Genomic DNA, 25,257 nt, shown 5'->3' with positions numbered 1-25,257 from the left:
GTATACACACCGATACAAAAATTACACTATATATCTACATATGTATAGGCACATATTGACATCTAACCGTGTGCGTGTGCAGCAGGAGCGCGTGGGAGAGCCGGGGTCCCCCCATCACCACCAGCGCAGCCGCCTGCACCCCCCGCAGCAGGACCCTCGCCCCCCCAGCCGCTCGCCCCCGCCAGGCCGCCGCTGCATCCTTCCGAAAGGATTTATTAAAACACAGAGAACAGAAACGGGGACACACGGAGTACGAAGGGAACGCGGGGGCGTCGCTTACAGCTGCCGTCAGCCTCCGGCGAGAGGCCACCACCGCGGCGCAGTCGGTGGCGCCGCGCTCGCAGGTTTCCCCGTCCCGGCTCCGGCCGTCCCCTCCTTCCACCCGTGTGCCCCGAGCCCGGCACGCCCGGACCCCCAAGCCTCGCCACAGCTCCGCTGCTGGGACAGCACCGGGCTCCCCGCGGCAGCGCTGGCGCACGCCGATGCTCCCGCCGGGGCCGGGCAGGCGGGCTGCGGCAGCGGGGCTGGCGGCAGGCATGCACGCGTTCAAACACCACGAGGACGTAGAAATGGACCGTACAGGGAAGCTCGGGAGCAGGAGCCGACTCGGCCCCGGACGGGCGCCCGCAGGCCTCCCCTCACACCCCACAGGCGGCAATAAAACCAGACATAAACACCGTGACTCTCCCTCCCTTCTCAGCTCAGCCCACCTCGCCCAGACCAACCCTTCAAGTCTTCAATAAGAAAGTGCAAAAAATGTACACGGAAATGAAACCCCCCGTCCCAGCCGCTCCGGCGACGGTGGGGAGAATTGCGTCGGTTGAAGCACACTTGAAGCGGGAGCGGGAGAGCGTGGCAGCGCCGGCGGCAGCTCGTCTTCCCCGCAGGCAACGCCGCCGCGCTTCCCCTGCCCTTCCTCCAGCGACAGGGCGGCTTTCGGCTGGGGGGGCCAGGGAGCGGCCCCCAGGGGCTGCTGCGGGGAGAGGGGAGAGCTGTCCGTCAGCCGGGCTCCAGCCCCGCAGGATCCTGCTCCCACCTCCGCTGCCGGTACCCGCTGCGGTTCCTCAAGCCAGAGGCCGCAGCCGGACACCGGCACATACGGCCCCCCCACCCCCTCGCATGTCTGCCCTGGCGAACGAAACACCGAGAGCAGCGAGCGCAGCCTTACCTCAGCTGGAAACGGGAGCTGCGGAGGAACGTGGCGGGAACAGCTAAATATCTGCGATGAGAGAGAGGCAACGCCTGGCTTGCCCGCCGTCCTTTGGCCACGCTCCTGGCCCGCTCAAATCCACCCCCTGAATTTCTCCACCCCAGAGTGTCCGCTTGAAACCCCGACCTACCGGTCACGTACGGTCCCAGAGGCATCTGGCTGTAGTTGACAATCCCGCCCGGCCCAGGACCTCGGAAATTTGGCCCAAAGTTGTTGTTGTAGATCTGGGAGGAGCCGAAGGAGCCCTGGGGAGGTAAGGAGGGAGAAGAGCCACTGACCTGCACCTCGGTCCCACGGCCAACGCCCCGGCCAGGGGCTCCGTCCCCGTCCCTGCTGACCTGCTGGACGGCGGGGTCCCCCCCACGGGTGGCCAGGCGGCTGAGGATGCTCCGCTCGGACATCTGCAGCCGGGCGGCCACGGGCGGGATGCGGGACAGCATGGACGGCAGGCGCGTCACGTCAGCCTTCATGTCACTCAGCAGCTCCTCAAGCTGGTTCAGCACTGCAAGCAGAGCGAGGCAGCACTCAGACCGGGGCGATGCCCGCCAGACCCCTGGCAGAGGCGGGAGCCCCCCCGGGCATCCCAGCCATGGAGACTGGTGAGCTCCAGCAGCAGGGAGCTGATGGCAAAGAGCCCTGCGGCCCCCCGTCACCGCAGGCTGCAGCAGCAGCGTGCCGCTGCCCGGTGCCCTCACCGGCAAAGCGAGCTGGGGAGGAGCAGGCAGCTCCTGGCTGAGGGAATGCGAGACGGGGACGATGTCCCCGCTGGATTTCCCCTGATTTTGGTGAGGGTGGCACACCCTTCCCCCCCCCTGGGGCAGGTTCCCGGCCCCCCCCCCCCCCCCCACCAGCACGCACCCTTGTGCAGGACAGCATTCGCGGGTTTGTTCCCAGCCAGGGACTCTTTGGAGAGATGCTGGTGGCTCTCGGCAAGGCACTCCACTTCAGCCAGACGGGCGTTCAATGCCATGGCCGGGTGACTGGGGTCTTGGGTCATGTTGAGGTACGCAGCCCTCCGCAGCTGCTCCTCGATCACCAGGGCCTGCTCCAGCAACTGGGAGGTACAGGAGGGGAAGGATTCAGGACCAGCCCCTGCTCCGGCGTAAACCAGTACCACTCCACAGGCTCCAGCTGCCCAGGCAATTCACGCCAGCAGAGCCTCTGTCCTGCCCTGCTCCCCACCAGCCTCGCTCCCAGAAACTCCTGGGGGAACAGGCTTAGCCCTTATGTTTTCTTATCCCGTTCAGACACAGAGCATCCAGAAGGGGATTTGGGCAGCATTTCCACAGCATTGCACGTGTCGGGAGCGGGCAGAGCACCCAGCCTGGCCCGCTTGCAGAGAGGAGCCCAGGGCAGCCAGCCCCGTCCCGTGCACTGTGCTGCAGAGCCCACGAGCTCACCGGGACCAAGCCCGGGCTGCCAAGTGCCTGCTCTCCTCTGGCAAGCACGAGCCCCTCACAAAGCCCACGACCGCTCCCTGCTCCGCTCCCAGAAGGCGCTGGCGGGCTCCCCGCCGGCTTTGGGGAGCCGCTCTGGTCCCCCCCACCCGGTAAGGACTCACCAGCCCTGGACCTGCAACTCGCCTTGAACCGCCGGGCAAGGAACTTGTTCTTCATCTCGAGGTAGTTCCCCTTATGTATCTCCGACTTGAACGGCTCGTTCAGGATCACGTAGCGCGGGTCGTTCTGGATGTCCTGCCAGCGGGCATAGCCGTGACTGGTGCAGAGGGAGCGTCAAGGGAAGAACCAGCCAGCCAACAGCACGCCCGCTGCCCCACGGCAACACCGCGTTGCCAAACCCCCTCCCTGCTCGTCACCGCACCGTCACCCCAGCTCCCGCGCCCCGCCGAGGCCTCCCTTGCCTCGCTGCCTTCCTGCCAGCCAAAAACGGGAGGCACGCTCCCGCCAAGTCAAAGGGTACGTGACAATTCCTGCCAACAGCCAGTAGTCGTGTCGGCGGTGCCAGATGTCGTAGATCTTGCCAGAGGAGATGGCAGCCCTCTCCTCATTCTGCCACAGTGTGTGCAGCTCTGCGGAAGCAGAAGCGAGACAGCCAGGTCAGCCAGCAGGGCTGCCGGGGACATCGTGCAGCGCATCAGGCGGGGCGAGCGATGAAATCTCCCGGGGCACAGCGCAAAACCGAGACAGCCTGCTGCCAGGCGAAGCACCATCCCGTCCAGCCTTTCCACGCGGTTCGCATTTCCTGCGCAGGCTCAGAGCTTCCGTGTAGAAGCTCTGCAGAAGCGGCCGATGCCTCGTCTCTTGCTCTTACCTGTAAAGCCGCCGTCAGCGATGTTGAACATGAATCGGAAGTTCATGTTTCTGTCATCCTTCTTTCCATCCTCCTCTTCCTCTCTGTCACCATTTTGCTGAGCCTCGCTTTGCTCCTTCTCCTCCGCCTTGGCGTCCTCTGCTTGGCAAACACAAGAAATCGCGCCTGTCTAATCGTACTCTGCCAAAACACCGACTGGGGTCTTCCTCGCCCCACCAGCTGCCAGAGGAACTCCCTGCTAAAGTCACCACTGGAAAAGCCACCAGCCTGCTCGCTGCTCTGCAGCAGCTGACCACCTGCCTCTTTCGGCAGGTCCTACTGTCTGCACAGCAAGTACAGGCAGCGCCCACCATAACGGCGTCTTGTGTCCGCTGGTGGCTCCCGAGCATCACCAGACGGCAGCACCAGCTGCTGCGGGTGCCGACGGTTGTCCTCGCCATCACCCCGCAGACACGCTCCCTCACCTCCGTGACAGGCACCTGCCTTGCTTTGGAGGCCTTCACACCGCTTCCCACCCCAAAGCCTCCTCACGGCTCACCTGGTTTGAATTCTTTGTCCTCCCCTTTCCCCAGGCTGCTGTTCAATTCCGGCTTCTCCAAAGGCTTCTCCTTCTCTTGAATGCCCTCATCTGCAGAAGGGAAGGGGACCATGAGAAAAGCCTGACTGCAAAACGCTCTTCAGGGAACAAGAAGTCTGGATAAGCTTTCCCTTTCGGGGTAAAGCGATTACACTGTTTGTACGTTCAAGGCATTTGAAAAAAAACTTCTAACAGAATATTCTGCTGCATTTTATCAGGAAAACGTATTTAGTTTTCCCTCTTCCTTGAGACAGCTGAAGAAACATATTATTAGGAACAGAAAATGCTCCCCAGAATGAGCACTTCTCATAATTTACAACCTGGAACTGTTGTTTTTTCAGGAATCGCTACAGGACCTTGCAATATTCAGGTTTCCCACTGCGATGCGGAGAGGCAAAAGACCCAAGCAAGGTGCGAGCGCCGGAGTCTCCCACCAGAGGGGAAGCCCACCCGTCAGGAGTGCCAGCGCGTCCCAGACTTCTAGGGTGCACGCCGCGGGCTCCATACGACTTGAGCTGTAGAACTTCTCCAGCACAAATCGATGCTACTGTTGGGTGCCACAGCCCCACAGAAGTCCCAGCCACAACTGAGAGTGGAGCCCGCGCATGGGCATCGTGTTTGTCCAAGCCAAAGAGACTCCTCACCTTTCACCGGGGGCTCAGGAGAAGGCTCAGCCTTTTCACTCTCCTCTTGCTTCTCCACCCTCGGCTTCTCCTTGCTGTCGCAGCTTTCTGTGCGCTCTTCGCTTTCCACCTTCTCGGCGCTCACAGGCACCTGAACGTAAAGCGCCCGCACCAGATCAGCCCAGCCTTGCCCGTTCCTCAGGGAGCGCTCCAAGTTTCCGGGCAGACCATGAGAAGGCCTCCTGCCAGAACTGCTGGAAGAAGCCACCCTACCTGGCTGTCAGACACCTTCCTGGACTTCTGCTCCACTTGCTCCTTTTCCTCCTGGAACCCGAGTTGGGTTTCTATTTTGTCTGTAGCAACAGCAAAGCAAGGAAGCCATTGAACAGGGCCCCAGAGGGGTAGGCAGACACCTGCAAGCCCTTCTGGCCTCTTGGCCCACCTCCCTTCCCAAGGCAGACCAAAGCCACGATCCCCTGGAAGCCTGTAGGCACACCTACCTGCAAGGGCCACAGATCCTGCGTGCATATGTGCTGGGCTGGCCGGGATGGGGGTGTTGGGACCTGAGGACACAATCTCGCTGGACTTCTTGCTCTCCGGGCCCTCAAGGATCAGATCTGGAGTGCTGTACTTCCCGTTGACATGCTCAAACTCCTGGACCTAGGGCAGACGCATACCATCGAGTCAAACACAGCGGAGACGTTTCCAGCCCGGTGCCGCAGAGCCGGCAAGTGCAGGCTGCTCCACCCGCAGAGGCACAAAGTGGCAGGATCGCTACGCCCACCCTGCCAGGGACGTCTGACACTACGGCTCGGAGATCCAGCAAGCCTCCAGCGTGATTTCTCTTTTTTGCCAGCCAGGCTATTGAATACCTGCTCATCCCTATGTCCCTCCCAGGGAAAGAAGCAGCAGGGTTTGAAAGGCAGTTTGCATTACCGTCCCCTATACGTTTATGACAAAAATGGATGCGCCCTGAGCCTGGGAGATTCAGTAGGGGATCCCTGGCGAGAAGCATTCGGCAGCCAATGAAACCCACAAGTCTCCAGAACATACCTGAAAGGGCATGTTGAACATTTTGCTCACCCACCTTCTTCCTTACTAGTGACATGACTCCTATCCGAGTCAGCACATGCTGGCGCGACAGCCCTTCCCGGGGAACGCCGTCTGCAAAGGTTTCGGCACCGTCTGCCCCTGGTTCGCACAAATGTCTCATGAAGAGAGAGACGTACGCCCTGCGGAAGGAAAGCCAGACCTCAGTCCAGCTCGGCCCACGGACCCCCTGCTGAGGCAAGCACCCACACCGTCTGCTTTCACCCATGGGTGATGGCAGAGTCTCGCACCCAGGCTAAGATTTAGCCTATCACACGCAGAACAATAGCAGCCCTTTCAAATGAAACGGGCATTGCCTCCCCAAAAATAAACCATGCTGGGGGTACGCAGGCACTTGGGCTACTGCTGCCCAGTGGGCTTCGTCACAGCGCAGCCTCTGCCTTGCCCGGGGGAGCACGGCAGAGACGGTGACATGGCAAGACAACAGGGCGATTGGGGTTCGTCCTGAATGCACGAGCTAAACACTCGCCGCGATCGAGCAGAGCCGAGAACAGACCTCGCCCTGCCTGCCCGGGAGCCCCCGTACCTGAACTCCTTCTCGCTCTTCCCTCGCAGATCCCGGACCAGCCAGTGAGAGTTGAAGGCGTCCTGGGGTGGCATGCCCCAGCGCATGATGGCATTCAGGAAAGCCTTGCGCTGGCGGGCATTGAAGCCGAGAACCTGCAGGGAGCAGAGGCGTTGCCGGGACCACAATGCGGCTTCGGAAGCGTGTGGCATCTCGGAGCCTCGCGGCTGTTACAGCCGTGCTGGACCAGGGCCGACGTGCAGGCAACTCGGCACAGAGTAGTCCAGCCCGCGAGCCCAGGGCAGCCCCGGCACAGCCGCATCAGTCGTGCTCTGGCTGAGGCCAACACTCACCTCGATATTTCCCCCAACTCTTGCCAGCAAAGGAGGGAGAGGCTTATCCCGGTCACTCTTCAGCTGCCTCCGGGATTGTCTTCTGCCACCTAGAGTCAAGCAGCCTCAGTGATGGATGGGCCCAGGCAGTGAGGAAGGACGGCCAAAACACTCAGGTGCCCCAAGCTTCCTGCACTGCCTCCCGATGGGAGCAGAAGCCGGGCAGAGCGGCAGCCCAGGCTGCAGAGCCCCTTCCACCCATCCTGCCAGCCTCCCCAAGCTGGGGTGCTCTTCTGCCCTTACCAGCAAGGGAGTACCGTGCCCATTCCTCCTGCGGTCCCCCATCCTTCCACCGCCAGGACCAGACCAAGGTCCTGCAGCGACCGGTGAAGGAAACAGGCGGTTGTCTTCCCTGCCCTGGGAATCTCCTCGCCTGGCAGGCAAGTGGGGATGCCTCCCCCTGAATGGAGGCCCAGAAGCACACCGCTCCCTCCAGCCCAGATGTTTCTGCTGCACCTGAGCGCCGGGGGCTTCCCGCAGAGCAAAATCCCCTGGAGTAGCAAACGCATTAACTCACTCTGACCTTCTGGCCTCTCTTCAAAGTCTTCATCCTCATCCTCAGAGCCAATGGAGTACTCCGACTGGTTGTCGGAGAGCTCATCCTGCCACTCTGCAGACCGCAAGGGAGGCCAGGTTAGAAGAGTGCCTGAGCAGCGGAACCTTGCCTGGCAGGGACACACAGGACAGGCGAGAGCCCACCCACGGGTGCAACTGGCATCCACTGCCAGGCAGCAAGAGAGGAGGGCACAACAAGCAGGAAATCGCCTTCTCAGGTTTTCCAAAATTAGTATTCTCCTCTACAGAAAAAACCAGTTTGAAATATTTTGCCCACAGACATGTTCTTCCAGAATTCTTCTGGCAGAACCAGAGTTTACAGACCAAAAAAGAAAAAGAAAAAAAATCTTTGTAGAATTTCTATCCCTGAAAGTTTAGGAATCGGGGAGGTACAGAGCCACGCAGTCTACCAAACGGCAGAGAAATGCCAAGCAACAACTCAGCCAGTTGGTGTGTGAGGGAACCTCTTTGCGCAGCTTTTCAGAGCCAGCCTGCAGGGCCTGCTGCCCATCCCGAGCCCAGCCAGGAGCCGAGCGGCTACAGCCATACCTTGGTCCTCCTGCGAGGCATCGTTGTAGTTGACCTGCTTGCGGATTCTCTTCCCTTTCCCCAAGTTCCTGGCCAGATCTTCCTGCTGCTGCTCATAGTGGTGCCGCAGCAGCTTCTCCCAGTAGTCAGGGTCCACATTCTCCTCTTGCTTGATGATCTCACGTTCCACCTCCTCCTGCAAAGCAAGAGACAAGAGGGGTGAGATCAGGCAGCCGCAGACCTGCCTGCATCGCCCCGCTGCCGGTCCTCTAATGGCATTCCAGGGAAAGAGGGAGGGCACCGAGCCAGTGGCTGGAATTTGCCTCCCAGGTTGTTGCCCAGGCGTACCAACCTCGGTGCAAGGCTGCCAAAGGGCTGGGCCAACCTCCCACCCAGAAAGAGCTCCTCCGAACACTGCCATCCATCCCACCTGGCAGTGCCCACACTCACACCGAGGGAGAAACTACAGATCTGCAGAGACCTCCCAGAACAGCAGCCTACTGTCGGCTTTGTCAACAGATGAAGGAACTAAGTCAGTCAGCTACTGGGAAAACCAATGCCAGCAGCACAGTACGTAAGCAGCACCATGCGTGCTGCCAGTCTGCAGGGGAAGAGCCTCCAGAAGGACAGAAAGGGGTGCCTATGGATGGGTGCTTTGTTTGAAATGAGGTCCCACGCCAACCAGGCAGGACAGAGCCCGCCTTGCGCCGTGGGCTGCACAGGACAACTCTGCTTCCTCTGCCTGCGGCCGGGCCCATCGGCCCTGGGACCCCTGGGTCTGGAACCATCTACAGCTGTCATAGAGAGCGAGCAGGGAGGAGTCCTGCCCCGCGCCGAAATGCTCGCAAGAACGGGAAAGGGAGCAGAAGAAACACAAAGGGACGTACAAAGAGGTGCGATTGTAAGACATGATACTAATCACATTACCACACCATCCTCTTCTCTCACAACATACTGGGCCACTTTAAAGGAGCTGAGATACTCGTTCATGTTCTGGAGCTCAGTGTCATCGGTCGCATCCTGGTTTCGGTCCAGAAGCTTAGAGATGGCAGCGTCATCGTAGTGGATCACGCTGCTGTCATCCACATCCTTATTGTCACCTGGAGAGCAAAGTGCGGGGAATGGAAGCGCAAATCACCATGCCCGCTCCCAGAGCCAGGCAAGCTCAGGTTGGATGCTGGGCCAGGGAGGGGGAGAGGTCACCCCACCAAAGGGGGCTACACACCTGGTGGGGTGCCACCGTGCTTTTTTTTCATGCCAGGAGTCACTGCACCCCCTTTGGTTGACAGCGTGTCAGAGAAAGGGGTGACAGCATCCGGCATGGCGATCCGCTGTCCCTGAGACACCATGCCTGCGGGCATAAGAAGAGGAGAACGAGCCCCAGAAACTCAGACAGGGCCCCACCTCATGCAGAGCATCCCCAGCGCCTTCCTGACCTCACCTTCCACATCATCCTTGAAGAGCTCTTCTGTCCCAAACTTGAGGATGTCGTCCAGCTCTTGCTTGGTCATGGAGCCCGACTTGGAGCCAAGCCCCGGGCGGACCACGAGGTGGGTGAGCATCATCTTCCTTTTGGCCACCTGGGTGATGCGCTCTTCAACAGAGGCTCTGGTCACAAAGCGGTAGATCATCACCTTCTTGTTCTGGCCGATGCGGTGAGCTCTGCTGAAAGCCTGCGGGCAGAGAACGAAGCTGTCGAGGGCAGCACCGTGCCGCGCCGGCCAAGGGGTCCCGGTTTCTCACCCCTCCAGGCTGCACAACAGCACTGCCAGGGCAAGGCTGAATTCAGCATTCAAGGCAGCTACGGGGCAGTGGAGCGAGAGGAGCTCCTCAGAGCCAACCTGAATATGCTGGTCCCCTCCACTGACTGCAGGTGAGCCAGCTTCCCCGTCCAGGCCCCTAACTGAAGGGCCTGAAGGCAGGCAGCAAGGACATGCTCCTGCTAGGAACCCTCCGGCTGCAGATTCACCGGGCCCACACTGCTCCTTCACCACCCTGCACCAGCACATCCTCCTCCCTAGGACCCAGGCAAAGGAAATGCTGTCCCAAATGGACAGCAACAGCTTTGGAGAGGACCTTCTCCCGGCCGGGTAGCACGGGAGGGTTACACATTTCTCTTCACTTTTCCATTACTTTCCGAGGCATTGGCTGCTCGCCTGCTCTGTTGGTGGTCAGTCCTTAGCTAGGGTCCACCCCGGGCTTTTGGAAACACAAGTGGAAGCTCCCCAAAAGAGGAGGGGGCACCCAGTTGCGAACAAGCAGCAGGAGAGAGCGAGAAGCCTGCAGGAGAGAGCCGGTTTTACATGCCCAGTCTCTCCCACGCCGCGGACAGGCCAGGGCGAGGCTGGCAGATGCAGGAAGAGGGCTCCTGAGCAGAACCAGCTCTCGAGAGGAGACCGGCTTCCCTGTGCAGGGTGTGCAAACAGAGGGCAGAGCCAGAGAAGTACTTACTATATGGGAAGGAAAAGGAAAAGTCAGAAACCTGGATGTCATTGTGGGGATTCCAGTCAGAATCATAAATAATGACTGTGTCGGCTGTAGCAAGGTTTATGCCCAGACCGCCAGCGCGGGTAGAGAGGAGAAAGCAGAACTGCTGAGCACCAGGAGCTGAGAAAGACAAACCCACAGGTGGCAAACGGTGAGACAGAAAGGAGACGTGGAAAGGTGCAATACCGTGCTTTAGGGATAAAACAGCGGGAACTGTTGGTCTAAGCCAACAAGCAACGGGCAGGGAAGGCAAGGAGTGAGAACACATCATTCCTTGGTGTCGTGGCTTAACCCTCAAACTAGGCAGCCTGCCGCTGGCACGCTCCAGGGTTCATTGTGGGACCCAACTCAAGGGCTTAACGCCACGGTATGAGCAGCCCCCGCCGTGCCTCGGGAAGCTGGACCTGCCGAGCGCAGCACGATCGACGCACAGGCAACCCCCTGCCGCCTCTCCTGCGGGTGAGCGGGGCTCTCGGGCACAGCCGGCCCACCCCGCTGCTGGCTGCGTGCTGCGCATCCACCCCACACCCTCTCCTCGGCGAGGCAGAAACGTGAGTACCGTTAAACCTGTCTATGGCCTCCTGGCGCAGGCCGCCGGTGATGCCCCCGTCTATCCGCTCGTACTTGTAGCCTTCATACTCCAGGAAGTCCTCCAGCAAGTCCAGCATCTTCGTCATCTGCAGGACAAGGCGACCCTGGCACGAACGGCTCTGTGTGGTCCGGCTCCCTGCCTCCCCCCGCGTCCCCCGGGGGCCTGCCCTGCCCGGCCGGGCCCCTGCCCGCAGCCCAGAGGCCAAGGTGGTGGCGGAACCGCCAACGGCAGAGTACGGCCAACAGGCAACTGCCAGAGGAGTGACACTCGCATCTCGTCTTCTACAGGCAGCTTTGCCAGCACAAGGGAATCGTGTCTGAACGGCCCTCCCCGAAGGGGAGCACTATTGCTGTTATCTCCTCTTTATCCATAGATAAAAGAGGTTTTAAACATGACAGGCACTCCCTCAGGAGAGAGCTGGGACGCAGTCCATCCATCGTGACGGCCACAGCTGCCACACTATCTGGGGGAGAAGCTGTCACCAGCTCTTCCACCTATCGCTATCTGTTCCTAGCACAAAATTCTCATACAGAACAAAAAAAATCCTTTAAAGATGTATTTATTATTAATCCTTCCCTACACTCACCTGAGAGAAGATGAGAACTCTGTGACCCCCATCCCGTAACTTCTTCAGCATCTTTTGGAGCAGCATCAGTTTCCCAGAAGATTTGACCAAAGAATTCCCATCATAGGATCCATTGGGCAGAACCGGGGCCTCCTGTCAAGGCATCCTGGTTAGCCTCCTTGAGGACAACACTCGTTAACTTCATGCAGAAATTCACATGCATTTCCAAGGCAAAATCCTTGTATGAAACCACTCGCATGAAAACCCACACCGTTAACCAAAGCAAGATCACAGAAACAGCCCCCACCAACGGCTTACACACAATATTCTGAGAAATGCCTCCACGGTGCAAATACAGTTGACGTACCACTGCCGCCACAGGGAAGAGGTATGGGTGATTACAGCACTTCTTCAGGTCCATCATGATGTTGAGCAGCGAGACCTGGTTCCCACCGCCTTTCGAATTCAGGGCTTCGAAATTCCTCGTCAGTATGAACTTGTAGTACTTCCTGCGGGAACGGGGACAGGACAGGCACCCTTGTTAATTCAGCCAGATGCGGGACTGGCGTAAGCAGGACAGCACCAAATTAAACCCCACTCGCATCACTTCAAAAGGGACATCTGGACATTTTTAAAAGCAATGGTTCAGCACCCTCAGCCCAGAGCCGGGTTTATTTGATTGCTCTGTAGACATCGCAGCCCCTGTAAGTGGGACGGACTCAGGCTACGAACACTCCCTGCTGCTGGATGTAAACCGAGCCTTGGCCCACCGTGCCAGGAAGAAGTGACATGACCTTCCCGAAAAGTCCCCCATCTCAGCAGAAGATACCACTGAAGCTGAGCAAGTCAGCCCAAAACAAACAGAGTCGAGCAAGCATGCTCTGGGGCAGCAGCAATGCTGCAGACTGACGCCAGGCGAGCTGGCAGCACAGGCTGGTGCCCTGGTGCCGAGAACAGGAGAGGGAGAGGAGGGTTCAACCTCAGGGTTTTCTCTGTGCCCCCCAGAAGTAGCAGAGCCACACTGAGAGCCTGACAGCATCAAAAGCTTCCTGCTGAGCAGCCAGGACTGCACGGAGCCCAATTTAACCAGAGTGAACGCGCTCCCCAGTGAGACAGAAAGCGCTCCAGCTCTTCCTGCAGCAGTCCTGAGGACAGCAGGGTGTCTCTGACCTGTCGAACCCCACTGACACCCCGCCGTGCCGCAGATGAGGCAGGGTGAGGGAAGCCAGCCAGCCACCCCGGGGAAGCTGCTCTGGAATTACTCACTTCTGCATCTGGCTCAGCTCCACTCTCACGATCAGCTCTGTCTTGGCTGGCATGTTCTTGAACACATCTGCCTTGAGCCGCCGCAGCATGTGGGGACCCAGCAGATCATGGAGCTTTTTGATCTGGTCCTCCTTGGAGATGTCTGCAAACTCCTCCAGGAACCCCTCCAGGTTACTGTGAAAGCAGCCAGAACCAGAGTGTGCTGAGCGATAATGGGATGCGCGAGAGCGAAGATATGTTTCTTTGTGACTTAAAAACAAGGGCAGAGGGTATGCGATGAGGTAATGCTCCCATGCCTGTATCCGAGCAGAGCAAAAGCCAGGCCAAGGAGCTGCACTGATGGCTGAGAGGAAATTCACACTAAATGCACTAATACGAGGTCTGAACAAGTTCCCCAAAGTACCTCTCTCTCCTCAGAGAGGGAAGAGAAGGCAGGTTTCAGTTCCTCACTCACAAATCTCCTGACCGATAGCAAGGCAATAGCTACACACAGGACCCAAGAAGTTCTAGTCCACGGGAATAAATTTGAGGTTACATTAAATGTGCGTGCAGCTGCTACAACAAGCCACGGGGACGATGCACTTTGCCACCCGCCTGCCGGCACAGATCAGTGACACTGGCACAGCAGTAACTGGATCCAGACACCCCCACACAGACAGGAGCCCCGGGAAACCTCTGCTGAGCCACCCTGCCAGCCAGGTCCCAGCTGCTCTCCCTTTTTGGAGAGGGGGAACTAGCGCAACTTACTTAAACCTCTCAGGAGTCAGGAAATTGAGCAGGTGGAAGAGCTCTTCCAAGTTGTTCTGGAGCGGAGTGCCGGTGAGCAGCAGCTTGTAATCGATCTTGTAGCTATTTAATACTCTAAAGAACTGGGAAAAGAAATGAGGTTAGGTGAAAAAAAGCTCAGAGGAGCCAGTTAGTCATCCAGGGACTCTGCAGGCTGCACACACGGAGACTCAGCAGTGACCTCTCCCTCCCGCCAGGCTCGCAGAGCAGACTGCAGCTTGCCTGTTCTGCTCTGAACCATTCCCATGGAGCACAGGCAGCAAACCTGAATGTCCTTCACACCACCTGCCTCCCCCTGCGCTGGGGATTGTGTGAAGGTCCCAGGGGCCAGAGACCACGTTTAGCCTCAGGTAAAGGGGAGAGTAAGGAGAGGGATCGATTCCTTTCCACAACAGCCTGTCCAAGGACTGTCAGGCAGGCAGCTAGGCTGCTGCCTCTTCCAATGCTGAAAGATTTTTAATGCCAGAGGGTGTTAAAGGGAGCAAGTCCAATGAAACGCAGGTCCCAGGCAGAGCCTGTGCGAGGTGAGGACACCGTTCAGCTCCCAGGGAGGAAAGCACGGAGCGGCAGACTGCCAGTGCTTGGGTGTCATATCTTTGTGGCACTGGCCGCACCACAAAAATCACTGACAAACATCTACTACCTACTTTGGACTGGTTGTTCTTCAGCCTGTGCGCTTCATCCACCACCAGACAGGCCCACTCGATGGAGCCCAGCACCGCCTGGTCAATAGTGATCAGCTCATAGGAGGTGAGCAGGACATGGAACTTGATCTGCGCTTCCTTCTGGAGGAGCAGAGGGAGAGAAAAGCTACGATAAGAGAGCAAGGAACTGGACGGCCTCCACCTTCGCTGCTGCTGTACATGACCCAAGGAGAAAAGGAGGGGCTGCCTGCACTGCACTGCACAGCGCCGGCAGCAGGGCCGAGGCATGAGTCGTGCCAGCAGAAAATCTATATGCATCTGAACGTTAGAACCACGTAGGGGACTACAGAAGCAGAAAAGGGTCTGGCACAAATCTTTAAAGCTCATCACAAATCTCCTGCATCTGTCAACTGTGCCAGCTTCCCTCTTTGGAAAACAGCTGATTAAGGACCTAACCAACCTCCTCCTCCGGGTCAAATTCTGCTCTCTCCCCTTCTAGCTGATGGTTAAAGCTACTGGGTAGGGCACAGACTTAGCTCCCACCTTCATCCGGAAGACCTTCTTTCCACTCCGGATGGCGTTGTCTTCAAAAGAAAATTCATTTTCCCGGATGACCGACCGGCTTTCTTTGTCACCCGTGTAGGTCACAACGTAGAAGTCGGGTGCCCACATCTCAAACTCGCGCTCCCAGTTGATGATGGTGGAGAGAGGGGCACTGACCAGATATGGCCCTTTCGAGTGGCCCTGCTCGGGGAGACAAAGTCCAAGCTGTTCTCCCCGTACTGAGCAGCTCTCGGCCACCTCGGGGACCACTGGATGCTCCACTCACCTCCTTGTACAGGGAATACAAGAACACAATAGTCTGCACAGTCTTCCCCAGCCCCATCTCATCAGCCAGGATAGTATCCGTTCCTTGTGCCCAGGAAAATCTCAGCCAGTTTAGCCCTTCGAGCTGGTAAGGATGGAGCGTGCCTCCCGTGGCATCGATGTACCACGGCTGCTTGTCAAACTTCACCGTAGGCTGAAAAGAGACACGATGCAAAGCAGTGAGAACCAACTCCCCCTCCTTTCTCTGCGGCCAAGCACATCCCTCTTTAGCCTTGTGACACCGAACAGCCTGAAAAGAGATGCAGACACAGTCCCCAGCGCAGCCCTCAGGCTCCTCACAGCGAAACCACTGCGGAGCTTTCAATGAAAAAAAACCCAGGGTCCCCGAGGGAACTAGAGGAGAAAAGGGCAACAGGATGGCGGGGCCAGACAGACCTCCCTCTATGGGCTCACGCACCATTGCGCTGCCCCCGCCGTTCTTACTCACATCCACGAGAGGCGTTTCTGGAGGCTTTTCCAGCTTCTCCTCTTTCAGCTTTTTCCCTTTCTTGTTCAGCTTCTTCAGAGGGCGCGTGTCCTCCCCCAGCATCAGCTCCCTGCAACAGCCAGTGCACATCAGGAAAAGGCAGGCGGGCATTCCTCTCCCAGTCCCCAAGCCAAGGGACAGAACCGCCTCTCAAACTCCACTGCCTTTTCCCCACGGGAGCTTTTCTGGCCCAGTTAGCACGGGCGCTCCTGGAGTGTTAACTTTCCCCTCCCAGCAGTCCATGCCACATAATTCCAGAATGCAGAAGAGCAATCTCATCAGAGTACTGTGGTTTTCCCCCAAAACAGACAGGCAGCAGCGCCACGGAGCTGCCCTGAAGTGCAGTGAGACCACAAATATTACAGCAGTATAAACATAGGGGAAGGGGAGCACAGGCTGGAAAACAACAGGTAGGCAGGATTTCCCAGCAGCCCTGAAATGGCATTTCAGGAAAGCCGGCTTTCCGAAAGCAATCGGCCACTGCTCTCTGAAGAGAGGTCCCTGCGAGCGGTGCCAGTATGTTCCAAAGGGGTCACCTACAAGTTCCTGGTTGTCCCAGGCCTGCGCAGGCTGCCCCAGCTCTGCCAGGCTCTCCTAGGCTGTGGCAGCCCGGCTGCGGTCCCACCACCCGGCTGGCTTGTACCTGTGGTTCCAGTAGAGGTGTTTGAGGTTTTCATAGTACGGGATGTCTATCTCGTCAATCTCCCAGGTGCACTGGTCGTAGGGCAGGTCTTTCCACTTGATCAGGTAATGGATGTCTCCCTTTTTATCAAAGCTGTAATGCAGGGCATGAAAAGCCTGTCAGTGAAGTGACACTTGACACCCGGGAAGCAGCTAGCCATAGCCTGCTTCCCCGAACCTGGATGCTTCATCCTCTGCTTTTACCTACGGACCACAACATCCAAGCAGAGGTAGAAAAACAGAAAGAAAGTATCTATGCTTTCTGGCAGAAATGCCTATTAATCTGCTGCATGTGTTAAATCATTGAGCTTTAAAAGCTCCTCTTCCATTCCACTGGGCAACCTCGTTTTCCAGTTTTACCAGGACTGGATAATACCAGTGTTCACCCTTCTTTCTCCTGCAGCATTCACTGCTCTATGAAGTTTTGCTTACACTGAAAAATGAATAAACACACTACCGAGTCTGATCATATGCCTATGTGGAAAAAACCCTTGCCTTATTAACAGACAACGTAAAGCTCACGTGAAAGTTAGCCAGGCAGCTTGCTTTATTTTCTGCCAAGCATCCTTCAAGCAGAGTCACTGCTTGAAACTTCAAGTTGCCACTTGAAACGTAGAAATTCAACAAAAAGGTGTCTCTAGCCACTTGATGTAAAAAAACCATCTGCACAGCACATTTCATATGCAGGAAATTTCTTCCACAGAAAAGAAATGCAAATGTCAAGGCTTCGTAAGGAAGTCAGGCACCTGCTCAATCTCCTCTCCTTGGGCACCGTCCCTAGCAGCATCAGGGGAGGTAAGCGGGAACAACGCGTAGCACACAAATCCCTGCTGGTGCCTCACCTTTGCCAAGAGTGCAGAGGTGCCACATGGTTTCCAAGAGGAACAAATGACCTACATGGAAAAGGGCTGCTGTTCCAAAGCAGTTTAGGAGAGCAGCAGCAGCCGCAGGGCACCATTGATGGAAGCAAGACTCATCACCAGGTTGCAGCAGAAAGTTACGGAATGATTAGGCCATAACAGGGACACAAACAATACGTCTGGGAAGAGTGGAACAACCCTGTGCATCCACCTTTGGGAAAATTTACTACCTCTATTTTTTAACGCGCGACGTAGTGGAAACAAAAATAAGACAGGCATCGATTCACTCCAGGCCTTAGCTTCACCTTGGGAGCAAACCTCCAAGGCGACAGAGACCTTGAAACAAGCCAGCAGCTGAAATTCCACCAGCCCGAGATTTTGGCTTTGCAGAAGGACAGCCAGAACTTCCCGTCCCCGGGGGGGAGAACTCAGCCAAGCACAGAAATCCCGCAGCAGGCAGTCCCAGCGGCTCAGCTAACCGCATAAACCGCCCGTGCGAGAGCTGCGCACGAAGGAAAAACCCACAGAGTGCGCAGACCTGCTGCTCAAACCTTCATCTGCAGAACTTGTGGGGGTCCCAGGGAGCGTGGCAGGGCTCACCCTTGCCATTTCCCTCCCTGGCTTGCGACGGCTTCGCCCAGCGCCAGCACTACCAGGGGCTCAGGCACCCTGGCACGTGCCCATTCAAGCACCCCCCCAGCACGCAGCTCCTCACCTGTGGTTCAGGATGCGGTGGATCATCATCCACTCAGGCTTGATGCCGTAACGGTAGAACCGCTCCTCCATCTTGGCGTACTGCGGGTCTTTGTTCTTCCGCTTCTCCCTCTGGCTGTCCTCGTCCCCAGAGCCGTAGTCAAAGGCCGGTGGCTCATCCATGTCGTTCTTCCGTTGGTAGTTGCGGTACATCACGGTGTGGTAGAGCTCCAGCTGCGGCAGGAGGGAGCCACGGTCAGTCCGCGGGCGGCGGGGCAGCGGGCCCAGCAGGGGCCCCACGATGACAACGACGACGACAACGCGCTGGCTCACCTGCAGCTCCTTGACCCAGGAGCAGTGCCAGTAGGAGAGGCCTGCCCACTTCACAAAAAACTCGCGCTCCGGGATCCCCTCCAGCACCTTTGGCGCGGGGAGGGCCAGCTCTGCATCCGGGGTGGGCAGCACAGGTGGGAGCGGGGTGGCCGGCGGCTCCTTCCAGGCCCAGTGCAGGATGCGTTGGACTTTGCCCTTCAAGGGAGGGCACTGGGGATGAAAAAAGCAAAAAGGCAAGAGCACAGAGTTTAAGGTGAGCCCCCGTCAGGGGCCGTGGGGAGAAGGGCAGAAGGAGTCTCACAATGCCAAGCGGACGGCAGCCGTCCAGGCACGGCAGGGAGAGCACGGCCAGAGCTCCGGGCAGCATGCTGGCACAGCCTGTACCGCAAGCTGCTGCCAGAGGGAAAGCCCAGGGCGGGGAGCGACCATGGATTCACCCCCAGCCGCGGGAAGCCAAGCATGGCAAACCGGGTGACCTGAGCAGACCCAGCCCCTGCCTGCATCTATCTCAGCCTGCAGACAGCACCACCGCCCCCAGGGGAAAGCAAAGCGCTGCCCAGCTCCCGGGCAGAGCTACGCCTTTGCTATTTCTAATGGGGTGGACAGAAAGGAGGCGGTGAGGCTGCGTGGGGTGGGCAGAGGCTGGCTGGCGCAGGTGTGCCAGAGAAATGTCCGTGACACCGCAGCATCCCCCGCGGGGACAGGCCTTGCCACCAGGCAAGAAAGGCCCCTCCACACAGGCCATGCATCAAATAGGGCTTGACATCCCATCTGAAAACCAGCAGGGAAGGCACCAGCCAGCAATCCCCACAGGGAGACTGTGCAGGCGGCAGAGCCATCCAGGGCCCTCAGGTGCACGCGACTGGCAGCGATGCTGCTCCAGGGAGGGGGGTTGTGGCAGAGGGCAGGACGCCGGCCCTACGGCAAGGCACGGGGAGAGGGTGCGAGGGGCAGTGGCGGCTGGGAGACCCGCCCCCGGGCTGGGCCAGGTGGGTGCGGGAGCAGGGACGGGGCGAGGAATGCTGGTAACACTCACTGTACAGCGAGGGCAGAGCCATTCACCGTTTGGTATTTCTGGCAGCGGTGGGTTCAGGCAGTGGAGGTGGTAGGAGGACGGGCAGGTGTCGCAGCACAGCAGCTCCCCTCCATCCTTACAGACCCGGCAGAACTCCATATGGTCATCCTCCTCCTCCTCGCCGCCTTCCTCTTCCTCCTCCTCCTCCTCCTTCGGCTCCCACTGGATGCCCTCCTTCTCCTGGGGAAGCACAGCCAGCGTAACGCCGAGGGTTTCTGCCGCCCGCCCACCCGCCTGCCCCCACGGGGCCCCGACCCCACTCACGCAGTGCGGGCAGCTCCACTTGCCCTCGGGGGCCTTCTCCAGCTCGGGGTCCAGGCAGACGAGGTGGTAGGCGCGAGGACAGGTGTCACACAGGATGATCTCTCCTCCCTGCTGGCACACCTCGCAGTAGTCCTGGTGGTCCGTCTCATACCCATCCCCTTCTTCGACTGCAAGCAAGGGACAGGCGGACAGTCAGAGGGACGGCAGAGCTGCCTGCTCTCCCGGGAGGGAATGGGACACTTGCTCCTCTATGATACAGTTAAGGAAATAAGGAAAGCATTTCGCCTCAGACCCCTCCTGTTACGTCCCCCTACCTCTCTGTCCCTCAGCACCACAGTTCATCTTTGCACACAGCATCATCTCACCTCTGTCTCTCTTTCTCTCTCCACACTGTATCATCCTTTGGTTCCTTCAGGCTCTCAATGGAGAATGCCAGAACCTGGAGAGGTTGCAAGGGAGGCCAGTCAGAGAAACCTCCCCAGGTACCAGCGCCACCAACTGCAAACGCACCATGCAAGGGTGACACGGCCGAGGAGGAGGACCCCTCCTCCTGGGACTACTCTGCTCTTCCTGGGTGCTCACTGGCGCAGAGGCAGGAGCTCTCTTAACTCGGCACGGACGGGAAGAGGAAGGGAGGGACAAGGCCTTGCAAGCGCCAGAACGGCTCGTCTCAATGCCCAGCTCTGCTACAAACTGCCGGCGCAGACCTCCAACCTTCTGCTCCTCCAGCCTGCGGCAGGAGCTGCCTAGCTCCAGCACGAGGGCCCTCGTACAGCAACAAGCCGGGAGGAGAAGCGATGCCCTTCACATGCGAGACATGGAGCCAGCCGGCCAGCCCTGCCTCGCTGACCAACGGGGAGGCTGGCCAGCATCAAGCCCTAACTGTCCCCCAGCCCAGAAGCTGCCCTTCCATTTCTCGGAAGCAAAAACCCATCAGCAAAGCTAAGCCGCCAAAGGATGCACCTACATCTGAAGCATCTCATCCCAAACGAGGATGCAAGGTAGAAAGGCAGCACGCATCCTGCAGCTGCACAGGAGGCAGAGACAGCATGGGAAGCCAGGCAGGGCAGCACTGAGTCCCGGCAGTCCCATCGGCACTTGGAGCCAGAGCAGGGCTTGGGGCAGCTCCGCGCAGGGGGGCTGCTCTCAACGGCAGCACAGGGATGCAGGTGCCATCGCGCAGAATCCACCCACAGCCCTCCGCGAGGGAAGGGATGAAGTAATATCCACACAAACGTGGCCACGCAGCTACTGGGAGACCCCGACAGATGCTTTCCACCACTGCTCGCGTGCCTCCCTCTTCCTACATCACTACCACAGATCTACTGCCTGCCCGCTGCCTGACTGCACAACTCACGCAGACAAAAAGTCCCTTGTCTTAACGCTTTCCTGCCTGCAAGCTGCCCTGCTCTGCTGGGAGCTTGCCACAAGCCGTGTTTCTCCAGGACCTGCTCCTCAGAAAAACCCTTCCCTAGACACCCCACAAATTCTGGAATTTTGCTGCTAGAGGACAAATCCTGGCAGGATCACATGCGCAGGCAGGGTGCCAGCTGCCCACACTGCCCATGACGCACCCCGGTGCCCAAAGCACAGGCAGGGTCCTGGGGCGGGCAGGGGGCTCAGCTGCCCTGGGTAGCTGGGGCTGTGAGCAGGCAGCAAGAGGGGGCAGGCAGGCTTTGTGAGCTGCAGCACAGCACAGCACCGCAACCATGGCTCTCCCAAAGCAACTCTGAGTGGCAACAGAGCTGGCTGGGGGGCAGAGGAGCCCCAGGTGGTGGCTGATGGCTGGAGATATGCCCAGAGGGAAACGTGACGGTGGCTCGACAGAAGAGCCCTGCCGCCAGGCTGCCCCGCCGCCACCGGCACTGTGGGGGTGAGCCAGCGCCCTGCGACGGGATCCACTTGCTGCCTTCTTTGCAGGCACAAGCCCACCAGCAGCAGGGCCTGGACACCAAGAAAGCTCCTCGCACTCCACACACACAGGCAAGCACAAGCACATCCTCTCCACCGAGCCAGCGCCAGACACGGCCTGGAGCTGCCAAGGCCAGGAAAGCACCATCTGAAGAGGGCAATCCAAACAGAACAGGAACAGAGTACAAAGGATGGCCTACTCCTCTTTTTCTTTCTCCTCCTCTTCCCTCTCTTCCCCAGGCCAGCCGAGCACTCGGAGCGCACTGAGGAGCTGTTGATGCTGGCACTGTCAAAGTCGGATTCCTCCCGTTCCTCCTCTTCGCTCTGCAGAGGGGAAAACCAAAGCACACACAGTCCAAGCGCTGGCATCCCAGCCGTCGCTCCCAAAGAACACTGCTCTGCAGCGGAACAAACCCCTAAAGACCCACATAAACCCATGTGGGATCCTCGCCCAGGGGCTGAGCTCCTCAGGGCACCCTCCTTTCCACGTGAATAGACTACCCAGAGCAGCAGGGATGGCACAGGGCGAGCGCACTCCTGGCACTAACAAACAGGCTTCATAGGTGTCACAAGGCGTTAGGAAGCAGAAATCTCCTCTATCAGATCGATGTCCCAGCCAGGCAATCGATAAGCCTAGATCTGGACTATCACTAGAGCCTGAAGGCAAATACCTTACACTGCTCAGCACAGCACAGGGACAGCTTGTCCAGTTCACAGCACCATCAATGTGCAGCCACCGAGCGAATCTCAGCGCGTGTTTAAAATACATAAATTGACAGGTCAAGTCCCTGCTCAGCCTCCCTGACAAGAGGTGGGCTCTGGGTTTCCCCTGCAGCCTGCGATCCCCACTAGCACAGAGTGCAGAGATATTGCATGGTGCGGCCAGCCCGGCATGCTGGGAAGGGCTCAGCATCTCACAGGTGTCAGCCAGCTGCAAGAGCCCGCTGCTGTGACAACATCATCCTGGGTGCAGACACCCGAAACAGAGACACACGGGCGGATGACCCCCTGCTCCCAGTCCTGTGCAGTCAGGGGACCCCTTCTCCACTGCTTGGCAGAACTTGGCTCCCTCTCTCTCCCAACACCCATTTCAGCTTGTGTCAGCCCGTTTGCGTGCACGCACGTAGGCATTCACGCTTGACCTGCCTTACCATGTGAAAGGAATTAAACAGGCCCGGCATTCAATGGCATCAAAACATCAGAACACATCTGAATTCTTATTCTGAAGACTTATGCATGCAAATACCCGATTTGCACATTATTAACCAGGTGCTTAGCACTCCAGCTGCAGGAGCAAGCCCAAGCTCTCGGTAACTCTCAGAAAGGCACAGATCTAGGTGCACCTGGAGACGGGATGAATTTTTCATGATGTGCGATTGAAAAACAGCAGCAGCAAGTGGCTGCCTCGCACTGCTCCTTTTGCTTCAGCCTCTGACACACGAAGCTATTTACAAACAGGCTGTATTATGTGAACTAGAGCTAGAGAGTCTGTGAGCTCCAATAAGGGTGAACTAACGGGATTTTGATCAATACTATTATCAAGACCTACAAGAGTTCCACCCCTATTCAATAGTTATTTAAGAGACTTAATCTTTAGAATGCTCTGCTAGTCTTTAAAACACGCCTGATATTTGTGTGCTGACAAGAGCACAGCACGCAAACTGCAGTGGCACCCTGTTGCCGTGCTCTTACTGGGAATCTCTGGTACTCCTGGGCTACGCTGCAGGATCACAGATGCCCAGTGGCAGGCTATGCTAACATAATTAGAGCATTTGGTAATTCTCTTAGAGGTATGGTTCAGCTGGAGTGCAAGCCCCAAAGAACTCCTTTGCAAATGAAATCTGAAATGATGGCATTACCAACCTCGCCACTGGAATTAAAGGTGGTTATACGATTTTAGCAGAAATTGTGCCCACACACGATGTCTTTACAAATCTAAGCCTGAACACAGCACGCTCTATCAAAGGGATGAACGAACGAGCTGATCAGAGACTGGTGCCTCGCAGGGGGGGCATGAACAAGGCTGTGACACCCCCTACACAAGGAAGGCTTCTAGGGGAGGGCTTGTCCTGTCTTTTCTCTGCCACACCCCCCCGTACCCAAGGCCCCGTGCAGAAAATGGAGGCACACACTTACAGAGGAGCCCTTTTTCCTTTTGCTGGGGATTCCTCCAAACCGGAATTTCAAGCCTGCCATCTTTTTCCCTTTCCCTTTTTTCTTCCCATCTTTAGAGCCCTTGATTTTCTTCCGCACTCCCGGACCTGGAGAAACAGAAGATTTGTTTGGTACTCTACAAAGAGCTGTCCCCCAAATCACTGCCCCCCGCCAACCCCAGGATTTACAGGGAAGATGAGAGAGCACTGGGGACCACGGGGAGCAGGGCAGTGGCTAACACCATCCACAGAGCATGTGCTTCGGGGCAAAAGGCTGCAAGCCAGGACCCATCCCTTGCAAAGAATCGGGGCAGGAAAGCATCTGCCCTAGGATCCAGGAGAGGGACCGCAGCCCACAGCCCACAGGGCTGCGAATACCAAACCAGGACTCGGGGGTCTGCAAGGCGGGGAGAAGAGGCGGCCACGGAGAGGCAGGAATGCTGCGCTGAGCCCGCCGCGCGGGAAGGCTGCTGCAAGCTGCACTCTTGGTCAGCTGCCAGCTCTGAGCCGCTTGTTCAAAACCTCTCGAGGCAACAGGAATTGACAACTGCACAAGTGGAACAGCAACCTTCCCGAGGAGGAACATGGCGCAAACAAAGGGAGATCCCTCCCTTCCCCACTACTGCCCAGCTTCTACAGCAATTCACGCAGCCCCTTCCAAGTGTGGGGGAAGCAGCACCAATCTGCTGTCAGAAATAGGAAAATGTTTACAGCAGGAGAGCCCTTTCAATACAAGTCAGACTATTTCCAGAGGAGCTACTGCAGATTTATACAGTTGGCTCGCTCCTTGCAAGTGGGCTTTGAAGACAGTCACCGTCCACCCACCTACCAGGAGAACAAATCCTTTATTCTAAAAAAGAGCTGCAGCCTTACTGCCAGTGCCATTCCATCACTGAACTCCTTGATATCTCAGAGACAAAGCACCCTGCTCAACTGCCAAAGGGCGCACGTTCATCTGGCCAGACCATACCTGCTCTGCCAACGCACCTCTGCCCTAGCCTTGCTAACCTACAAATCCCCTTCAGCTTGGACACTGGACTCTGAGGATACTGCTGGTTTCCAGAGGGCTTTACAGCCCCACTGAATCCCCCAGGAGAGAATACGGCACAGAAATACATGGCCCAAACACTTATTGAAGATATAAGAATGAAGTTGAGCATTAATTGCCACAAACTGCTGGAAGTCCAGAAGGTCCAGAGGCTGCCAGGGTGCACTACCATGGTTCACAAACCACAGCCCCCTCTAGGACTTCTGCAAGGGAAACAGGAGCTGCAGACAAAACTCTGGCACTACCTTCACCTCCCCAGTTTGCTGAAGCATGCCTCCTGCCTGGAGATGCTTCGCCACCTTTGCCAGCCTGCCTGAAGATGCGGCTGGCTAGCTCCACAGGCGGGCCATATGCCACTGGTGAGAGCAGCCCCTCCGCTTAGCCCACCGTGGTTGGCACCTACCCTTGCCCTCCTTGGTCTTAGCCTTCCTGATGACGGTGGGCAAGGCAGACTGCTGGGGGCTGGCAGCAAGCGGTGGAGCGACGGTGACCGTCTCCACAGCTGCAGCAACAGCCGCTGCTGCCGCTGCTGCTGAGCTGCCCTTGAACGGGTTGTTGGCACTGAACTCTCGCCACTTGGCACCAAGCACGGTCATCATCTTCGACATGGGAATCTTGGGGTTCTTCTTGGCAATCAGAGGCCTGCAGGGCAGGTGAAAGGGAAAACCACACATTAACAGAAAAGCTTTGCTGCGCATCCGCTCCTGCTCATCGCCTGCTGGTACTTCAGCCTGAGAAATGCACCAGTGGTGCATGCCTCACAGCAGCAGGTTG

General features: G+C 57.8%; 1 protein-coding gene across 11 annotated transcripts in view; it reads right to left on the bottom strand.

The window, feature by feature from the left end:
• Window positions 1-197: 197 nt before the first annotated feature.
• Window positions 198-25,257, bottom strand: part of CHD5 (chromodomain helicase DNA binding protein 5) — a 31,946-nt gene continuing 6,886 nt past the window's right edge. For 3 of the 11 annotated variants that reach the window (XM_030017237.1, XM_030017239.1, XM_041124297.1), the window contains 38 exons: window positions 24,887-25,125; window positions 23,419-23,543; window positions 21,483-21,606; window positions 19,372-19,538; window positions 19,069-19,287; window positions 18,033-18,242; window positions 17,722-17,933; window positions 16,109-16,240; window positions 15,427-15,535; window positions 14,941-15,132; window positions 14,655-14,855; window positions 14,115-14,252; window positions 13,429-13,550; window positions 12,682-12,855; window positions 11,783-11,924; window positions 11,437-11,568; window positions 10,818-10,935; window positions 10,254-10,378; window positions 9,213-9,444; window positions 8,997-9,122; window positions 8,699-8,871; window positions 7,793-7,967; window positions 7,206-7,298; window positions 6,650-6,738; window positions 6,318-6,451; window positions 5,769-5,913; window positions 5,182-5,341; window positions 4,955-5,034; window positions 4,703-4,832; window positions 4,020-4,109; window positions 3,482-3,622; window positions 3,131-3,239; window positions 2,794-2,926; window positions 2,069-2,264; window positions 1,549-1,712; window positions 1,341-1,455; window positions 1,169-1,219; window positions 198-973 (listed from right to left, as the gene is read on the bottom strand). In XM_030017237.1, coding sequence (XP_029873097.1) covers window positions 1,212-1,219; window positions 1,341-1,455; window positions 1,549-1,712; window positions 2,069-2,264; window positions 2,794-2,926; window positions 3,131-3,239; window positions 3,482-3,622; window positions 4,020-4,109; window positions 4,703-4,832; window positions 4,955-5,034; window positions 5,182-5,341; window positions 5,769-5,913; window positions 6,318-6,451; window positions 6,650-6,738; window positions 7,206-7,298; window positions 7,793-7,967; window positions 8,699-8,871; window positions 8,997-9,122; window positions 9,213-9,444; window positions 10,254-10,378; window positions 10,818-10,935; window positions 11,437-11,568; window positions 11,783-11,924; window positions 12,682-12,855; window positions 13,429-13,550; window positions 14,115-14,252; window positions 14,655-14,855; window positions 14,941-15,132; window positions 15,427-15,535; window positions 16,109-16,240; window positions 17,722-17,933; window positions 18,033-18,242; window positions 19,069-19,287; window positions 19,372-19,538; window positions 21,483-21,606; window positions 23,419-23,543; window positions 24,887-25,125 — 5,374 coding nt within the window. In that variant the 3' untranslated portion in view covers window positions 198-973; window positions 1,169-1,211. Of the gene's footprint in view, window positions 974-1,168; window positions 1,220-1,340; window positions 1,456-1,548; window positions 1,713-2,068; window positions 2,265-2,771; window positions 2,927-3,130; window positions 3,240-3,481; window positions 3,623-4,019; window positions 4,110-4,702; window positions 4,833-4,954; window positions 5,035-5,181; window positions 5,342-5,768; window positions 5,914-6,317; window positions 6,452-6,649; window positions 6,739-7,205; window positions 7,299-7,792; window positions 7,968-8,698; window positions 8,872-8,996; window positions 9,123-9,212; window positions 9,445-10,253; window positions 10,379-10,817; window positions 10,936-11,436; window positions 11,569-11,782; window positions 11,925-12,681; window positions 12,856-13,428; window positions 13,551-14,114; window positions 14,253-14,654; window positions 14,856-14,940; window positions 15,133-15,426; window positions 15,536-16,108; window positions 16,241-17,721; window positions 17,934-18,032; window positions 18,243-19,068; window positions 19,288-19,371; window positions 19,539-19,736; window positions 19,811-21,482; window positions 21,607-23,418; window positions 23,544-24,886; window positions 25,126-25,257 lie in introns of those variants that run through there. The other 8 variants (XM_030017238.2, XM_030017241.2, XM_030017240.1 and 5 more) reach the window with 8 other exon arrangements.

Source organism: Aquila chrysaetos, chromosome 6 (genome assembly GCF_900496995.4).
Source record: "Aquila chrysaetos chrysaetos chromosome 6, bAquChr1.4, whole genome shotgun sequence".
Taxonomy (NCBI): Eukaryota; Metazoa; Chordata; class Aves; order Accipitriformes; family Accipitridae; genus Aquila; species Aquila chrysaetos.
Note: the sequence above shows the minus strand (reverse complement) of the source record. Positions and strands in the feature narration are given on the sequence as shown.